The sequence below is a fragment of the Gossypium hirsutum genome, chromosome A01 (assembly GCF_007990345.1).
Source record: "Gossypium hirsutum isolate 1008001.06 chromosome A01, Gossypium_hirsutum_v2.1, whole genome shotgun sequence".
NCBI classification, from domain to species: domain Eukaryota; kingdom Viridiplantae; phylum Streptophyta; class Magnoliopsida; order Malvales; family Malvaceae; genus Gossypium; species Gossypium hirsutum.
Genome location: NC_053424.1, coordinates 77,418,343 through 77,426,928, shown reverse-complemented (window position 1 = coordinate 77,426,928; position 8,586 = coordinate 77,418,343). Strand labels below are relative to the sequence as shown.

Genomic DNA, 8,586 nt, shown 5'->3' with positions numbered 1-8,586 from the left:
TATGACATGTTTTATAACGACAATTCTGTTGATTCTGTTGGATTGGTTCATCTTGTGCAAATTGTGAATATGTGTGATAGTAGTTTTTCACGTTTTGATTTGTTTGATTATAAAAATTCTTTGAATTCATCTTTCTGTTTAAACGTGCCTATTCAAATGATTTGTGATGGATTTGAATTTTTGGAAGGTCACATGTTCACAACTTCTTTGCTCGATATATGCGTTAAAAGTTTTTTACATGAAATAATTGATCTGTTTGACTTTGTTCTTCAAGATAAATCTCTAAAATTTTGTGCGAGATTTCCATGCTTTGATCTATCTGTTCGAGTAGAAATTACGATGCAAGATTGTTCGAGTATTTGCATGTTTAAGTTTCCTTTGATTTACTTTCATGATAACATGTTGTATCGTTTCTTTGGTGATAAAATGAATATGCTTGGTTGTGCCAATTTTTCAAGTCTAATTGAACGAGTGAAATTTGAATCATGCGATGAGTTGATTATATTTTCCTTATTTAACATGTTGCCTGCTAAATCAAATGACCAAGTTCGTGTGTTCAAGCCTGGCATTTGCTACATGAATTCATTTTATGGAAACATTAAGCACTTTGCATCATTTGCATTCAAATTATGTTTGCTTGATGTTCGAACTTTTGATAAGAAGGTGAAATTCAATGATTTGGGTTTCAATTTTGATTCGTTTACTAATTACCTTGTTTGGCCACATCTAAAATTTTCGTTCCATTTTGAGAAGGTAAGATCGACTTATGCTTTGGGACTTGAATCAAATTTCAATGATGATTTATTTTTTCTTTTCAGTCCATACCTCCTATTGAAACTAACCTTTTACATTTTTGTGAATGTAACCCTTTAAAAAGCACGAGCTGTCATGGTGCTTCGTCATCCACCCAAGTTGATCAAGATAAAAGGTTTGTTTTACATTATCTGTCTGAAGAGAGAAGATTCATCTTGTTTGAAAAAGGTAAAACTGAACATAAATTTTTTTCTCTTCAAGATCGACAAGGTAAAGTTTATGAAAATTTTCAAATACCTTTACTCTATTCGAATGTTGTTGAAAATCTTTTTGATGGTTTGATGTTTGGAAATTGTTTGTACCTTGTTGTGATTGATTGTTGTCTTTGGCCTAGTAGTGATCAGTTTGTGTTGGAAAGTGATTACACAAATCATGTTGTTAATAAGCGAAAGAGTGATTTAGTTTCCAATTGGCCATGGTACACTTTGCGTGTACATTCCCATGAATTGTTATTTTTGAATAAACATATTGAAATGTTTTGGATGAGGAATAATGTGTTTAAGTGCCTGCCATCATTTACAACCAATTATACCTTGATCCAACTTAGTCTTCATGTTTGCAACGTTGGTCTAACGAAACTCTTTGATAAATTTACGTATGCTTACTTTGACCAATTGAGATTTTTGGCATATGTTCGATTGAATGAATTTTTTATGAACTATCGAACACATTTGAATCTGACTCTTTTGAGTTTCTTTTTATTGGTTGTGGTAAGAATTTTCAGGTTTGTGTGACATCTTCCATCCCATTTGACCGAGGAAAACCATGCATGAGTCAAAGTTCTCCCATGGACAAACGGCTCGACTTGAGGACAAGTCGCCTAAAAGAGGGGGGGAATGATACGATCGCGATCTGGAGTGCATCAAGTTCGAGCAAGGACTCAATGGTGCTGCCTCAAGGACCAATTACGCGAGCTCGAGCTAAACAATTCAAGGAGGCCATTTCGGCCTTAGTTAATCAAGTGTGGGGTGACGCTTTGGTTGGAGAAATAGATCAAGTTGGGACCAGCTTAATAAAGTGTCCTTGCAACATTTTGCAAACTAATTTCAGCTCAATTTCCGCTCCTTGAACCCGTTCCAACTAAATTGAACTTTTATTTATTTCTTTTAGCTTTGCATTTAGTTTGCATTTTAATACTTGCATTTAAGCCTCTTAGTTTAATAAATGAGTTGCTGGTCATTAATACAACTCATTTTAGTTTAATTAAATAAGTTTATTTGATGAATTTAATATAATGAGTTGCTTCTTTAATTAATCTAGTTACTAGGTTAATTTATTGGTGCATGAGTTAAAGTTCATTAAATACTTCTTTTAATTAACTAGTTGTTGGAATAAATGATGCATAAGTGTGTGTTCATTTATTTACGTAGTTGTTAATTTGTTTAAAGCTTAATAATTGAATAAATGTGACAGTTACTTATGTTTTAATTGCAGGTGACTTTTCAATTCACAAAGGCTGTTACGCATTCAATAAAGGAGACTTTTCAAGTTATTTTGGTTACAAAAGAGGGGGCTGTTATAAAGGAAGCATTAAGCATCATTAAAAGAGTGTTTAAAGGAGCATTTCATGTCCTTTAAAATCTGGTAGCAGCTTGTTCAAATACCCCAACATTTTTTTTGCCACTTAATGGACAATTTATGCATTGTAAATTTCATTAAAGTGGTTGTAGTCTATTCAACTAGCCAAAGGGAAAATCAAGAGTCATTTTTCAAGCCTTTAAGGACATTAATTCAGCTAGTTAAAGAGAGGAGTTATTGACTCTAGAATTTCAAAAGTCTTTGATTTATAATTAGCCTTTTTAGTAGCACTTTACTATGTGACCATTTGGCTAGCTCATTTTAGCCTTATAAATTCTTGTAACCAAGCCTTTTTGACACTACTTTTTGGAATATTTTTGTTAATGATATTCTGCCAAATTTGTGAGGCAAATTTTTCTCTGTTTTCGTTCAAAGATTTGTTGGCTACCTAGTGTTCTAGTTGTGTCATCCATTTTCTTTGTTGAAAACTGAACTTATCACTACTCGTAGTGTGGCGTTCAAACATACCAATGTTCCTACTTTGCTAAGTAGCGGGTCGAGGTTCTCATATTCTCCATCCGACCACCTTGAAAACTTATAAACATTTGGGTCAATATTTTCTAATATTGGTTCGTGTTTGTTTTTTAGATCATTTTCATTTCCATTCCATTCCATCTTTTCGTTTCATTATAACCAAACCTACAAAAACTTCATATCCATAAACCCATCTTTGAATCCTTTTACATAGCTTCCGCCATTATTTACGTTAAAACATCCTTTTGAACAAATCGAATGCTATTCCTTCGTAGACGATCAGGCAAACTCACATACGACTCGACTCACCCCGAGGCGGATCGTATCAAACATTATAAGCATGAATCAAATATTTAATCAAAGCAATCATCCTAGCTTAAATAAAATTAGGCTAACATTGTTGTAAACAAGAATAAAGAACACATAGCAAACATTTTTAGATTAAATTAAAGAAAAGAAAGATTAAACCCAAATCAGATTGGCTGTCACCCAATACTCTGAGTGACGAGGCTTATTCGCTCCTTCGCTTTGCTCCTTTGTTGATGGCTCTCCAAGGTGGCCGACCAAGGGCTCTTTAAGAGGCTTAATTGCTAAAATCTATATGAAGAGATGATTCTAGGCGTGGGGAACGGAAAATGCTAAAGAGGATTGAGAGAGAAGAAAACGATGATGGATGAGGGATGATTTTTGAGGGATCAAATGAGGTCTTATTTATAGGCGAAGAGAGGAGGGTAGTTTGCAAAAAATAGAGAGGTTTAGTCTCTTCAAGCTTTTCCAATGAGTGGCCGGCCATGCTTACTGGATTTTGAGTTGAATTTTGCTTGATTTTTAAGCAATTTAAATGCCATAACAATTCCGGACTGACACTCGGTCAAATGTAAATCTTCGGCCAAATCTCTAATTTCTTCAACATTGCAAAGACCTTATGTAATTTAACCAAAAAGTGGTTTATGTGGACAGCCATGTGTACCCAAATTTGGGTTGACTTGCTCTTCAATTTGGACTTTTTCTGAAATCCAGAAAAGCTATCAAACCTGTCCAAAATAAATAGATAAATTAAAGGACCAAAGAACAAAATTTATCCAATTTAAATAATTAATTCAAACCCGAATTATTAATAAAATATTTTAAAATGAATTATTAAATATAAATTTATATTTTATTATTTAATTTAATCATGCATGACTCGTTTTATATCTTAAAAATATAATACGTTCAAACAAATATAAAATAAGTCATTTTATGCATGTAAGCTATATAATAAAGCATAAAATCATATTTTAATACTTTTTATGTCCTAATTTCATATTTTTCACATATTTCATGAATTTATTAAACAACTGCTTAGTTTTAACAATGAATTTAAGTACAAAGGTAATAAATTACATACAAAAAATCCTATATATTTTTCAATTTACAGATACCTACGTGATTTTTTTTGAATTTTTGTTACGTGGTCTTAAAGCATGTTCCTGTTTTGTTATAAGCTTGTTTGATGTATGACCAACATGATTTAATGTTGCCTATGGTATTTGTGACTTAGAATATTTATAAATGTTCAAATTTGATGATATTCGCATGTTAATGAGACGTGTATTATGTGATGCTATGATGGCGATGTAGCGTCCTGTTACTTGGGCTCGGTGACCGGGCCAGGTATAGGGTATTACAAGTAAGTTCTGTATGAACTTACTTGATAAAACAACAAGCAATGGAATCTTTAAGGACTTTTTAGCAATTTTGTCTTTTCTCCGATTATCTTTGGTTTGGTTCAATTCTCGAACTATACAATAATTCAATTCAATTTATCTATTCCATGCATATTATATCATCCAACTATATTCATGTATTATTTCAATTTCATTATTCAAGTGGCCCCTAAATGAATATATTTTATTCAATTTAGTCCCTAAAACCGAAATTGTCATAACTTTCAAATTTGAGCTTCAATTTTGAAATAGATCTCAATTACATTCTTAAAGGACCCAATACTATCAATAATTATAAGAATTTTTCATTAATTTTGAAATTTATATACTTTAGTCCCTATGTTAAAAAGCGAGAAATTAAATTTTACAAACTTGTCATTTTCACTTCTATTCTTAAAATCTAACAATTTAGTATCAATTTCTTCAAGCATTCATCAATGGAAACTTTTAGAAATTTTAACAGTTTTAGAAATTGATACATGGGCTAGCTAAATCAAGCTCTCACAACCTTAAAAACATAAATATTATAAGAAACGAACTAAATTAAACTTACCTATTAATAGCAAAAAATATGAAAGCTTCAAACCCTTTTTCTTTTCTTTGTTTTCTGAGAGGGAGAAAATGAAAATGACAATGTATTATTTTGTTTTATTTTTAGCTTATATACTTAATTTAACTTTTAATTAATCTTAATTAACTTAATTAACATTTATTTAATTAACACTAAGCATAATTAACTAATTTGGTGGATTACTACTAGCCTCCACAACCATTTGACTATATATTAATGGTCTAATTTCTTTATTGGTCATTTGATTAATTAAAAATTCATAACGATTAACTCTTATAACTTTTACAATTTAGTTTTTGTACATTAACTATCAATTTGACAAAATTATGGGACCTAACTTTAATTAACCATTATATTGACCTCATAAATATTAAATAATAATATTTATGAACTTAAACATCGAAATTGGGGTTCCAAAACCATCGATTCCAACACCTTTGAAAAACAAGCTGTGACAAACTCGATGCATGTACTTCCGATCGCAGACTCATATGGGGTTGTGTTGGCCTTCTACGATGAATTTTCTACTCCTTTCCTCCTCCGGTAATAAATATGGCCTACCGTGAAGGCTAAACCATGTCATGTAATTTGAAGATGTCTCCTAATCGGAATTGACAATTGGTTTGCTCATAGGTATAAAATCATACCTATGTTCCCATATGTAGATATACTCCGCATGGAATTTAAACAAATCTTCATCAGCTCTCCCCTGCAAGTCAATCTTGTGAAGTTCATCAAGCTCTTGAGGTAAGGGTAGAATATTTGGCACAAACCCAAACTTCTACATCACTTGATTAGATTCATGCATCTAAACCATTGCAAAAACTATCAATGACACTTTGACGTGCCAGATATTGCGGTTCGTCAAAATTCAGTTGAGATGCATTCTTGAATTCTTAGATCAAATTATGACATCCATTCAAACTATTGTACAAAATTATAAATTTTATTAAGTACCAACTATTTAATTTCAAATCCTTACGTAATTATTATATAATTGAAAATTTCAAAAACTAACATTGCCTTCTCACTATTGATCTAACAATAATTAGATATCTTCGAACTCGTTCGGTATACCCACATGACTCATGTCATTGTTAAATGAATATTACGAGTGATAATTGATAAGGTAAGTTTACTCAGGGACGTAAAAATGGTAAGCGGTACCATGCTCATGATTGAAAGAGTATACAACCACCAAAGGCAAATCTAGGGGGGGTTGGCAAGGGCCCTAGCCCCCCTAAAATGGAAATTTGCTAGTTGGCCCTTTAATTTTTTTAAAATTATAAATTAATAAAGGTAAATTTTCGCTTTAGCCCCTCTAAAATTATAAAAATTTGATTTAATCATTTAAAAATTATAAAGATATAGACTATAAAAAATTTAAAATTTCATTCAACCCCCCTAAAAAATTATTCTTGCTTCACCCCTGACAACCACCTGTTTTAATTTTTAGTGCTTCAATTCTCCAATAAATCTCTCAGTACAATGTAGCTAAGATAGCTAATCTCCAACTAAATTGTTTAGCTTCTATCAATAAAAGCATTCATGTAATTATATAATTTCAGAACAAATTGAGTACAAAATTTCTTTGGACATACAACATGTCCCAAAAATTAAATCATAATTTTAGATGGTTGAATGGGAATAAGTAGATGGACAGGCTGAACAAAATAGAAAAAAAAGTAGATGGACAAGGAATAAAAGAACAGAATAAATCACCAATCGAATAGATTAATTGGGTTGTTCTATTCCCTCTACTTTCCCGTCCACTTCCCATTCACAATCTAAAGTTGAACATTCGATGTCCAGTAAAGTTGACAATTTTGCAAGGCAATATTTAGTATTGTTAAGTTAAAACACTGCCCAAAATGGAGAACCAATTTTGAAATCCAGAGTTCATACGCTGCATATATAAAATTTATTCTCAAACACATAGAAACTCATCTCTATTTTTTATATAATTATTTTTTCTTACATTTTGCCATTTTTCCTTTGCTTCATTACTTCTCGGTATTGAATTGTTATTCAAATTTACATATAAAACATAAAGGATTAAAATATGTAAAGCATTGCGAGCAATATTCTCGATCCACCTAAGTTATTTATAACAATAATGCTATTCCAGTATTTCCTTCTCTGCTATTTTAATTAGTTCTTTTCTGTTTTATTAATCAACTTGGCGAACCACAGTGAGAATCCAATCCATTAGCCTTCGCAAAAAAGGCTGAAGGCACAGGTTTGTCCATAATTTTCATCGAATAATCACCCTCTATCGTTCACCACCACTCACCAGTTTTTTATCTATTTGATAATTTAAGTGCAAACTTTTCTATTATTTTTTAAAAGTGTCCGAAGGGTTTTCATCATCCTTCTATATAAGCCAATGTGCTAAACACAACAATTCTGCAAATCCTATTAGTTATTTTCTTGGTTTCCTAGCTAGCAGACGAAGTAAAACTATGGCTCAAATTAGGAAGATGGATTGCCAAGTAATGATCAAGTCCACAGCTGACGAGTTCTACAACGCCTTCCGCAGCAAACCCCAATTTCTACCAAAGATGTCCAATGGATTAATAAAAGATGTGAAACTTCTTCAGGGTGATTGGAATTCTGTTGGCACTGTTAGACTATGGTCTTACTCTTCCGAAGGTAAAGCCCATCAATATATATAAATAAGCTTTGTACTTTGCTTTAGCAACAATTTTTTAACAATGAGAACTTGTAGCATAAAAAATAGTGTTATTATGTACTTTTTGTATGAATAATTAATTCTAATGGTGTTTTTGTTGTCTTCTAGGTAAGTCTCAGATGGTTAAAGAGATATTCGAGAAGGTGGACGAAAAAAGTAAGACGATGGTTTACAAACTTGTAGAGGGTGATCTCCTGAATTCTTATAATAGCTGGAGGAACATCATTACCATCAGGCCAGTGGGTGAGAGAAGCATGGTGAAATGGACCATGGAATTCGAAAAGCAAAACGAGGACATCCCTGACCCTGTGTGGTACGCAGACAGCTTGATCGCCTTGACCAACAATATCGATGCATATCTTCTTAATGTCTAATTAAACTTCAATTGGAAAAGGGAATATTAAAGATAACCGTTGTATTGAAATTATGTGTAGATCTTTAAATTAATAAGAAAAAGACACATATTAGTGCATGATGATTTATATGTGTCATTGTTAACTAATTAATAGTCACAGTAAAAGGTCATAGATATATGTATAATAAATTCGCTTCTGATGTTGATTTATACGTATTATTGTTCTTGGTGAAAGTATATGGTTTGTTTAGAGATAACTATCACTGAAGTGGGATTCATTCTATTCATATAAGTAAATATTGAGTTGTTAGATAAGTTGCAATTGAATCAACAATTAAAAAAAAATCAAAATTAGGATGAACGTAAAAATTGGTTATGCAGTTAGGGAATTTTT

The 8,586-nt window shown here is 31.8% G+C and overlaps 1 protein-coding gene across 1 annotated transcript; it reads left to right on the top strand.

Moving 5' to 3' along the window:
- The first annotated feature begins 7,607 nt into the window (after window positions 1-7,607).
- LOC121214910 (kirola) lies at window positions 7,608-8,211 on the top strand. Its single transcript, XM_041089432.1, has 2 exons — window positions 7,608-7,797; window positions 7,946-8,211. The coding sequence occupies exons 1-2, from the start codon at window positions 7,608-7,610 to the stop codon at window positions 8,209-8,211; spliced, it is 456 nt and encodes a 151-aa protein (XP_040945366.1).
- Window positions 8,212-8,586: the final 375 nt, after the last annotated feature.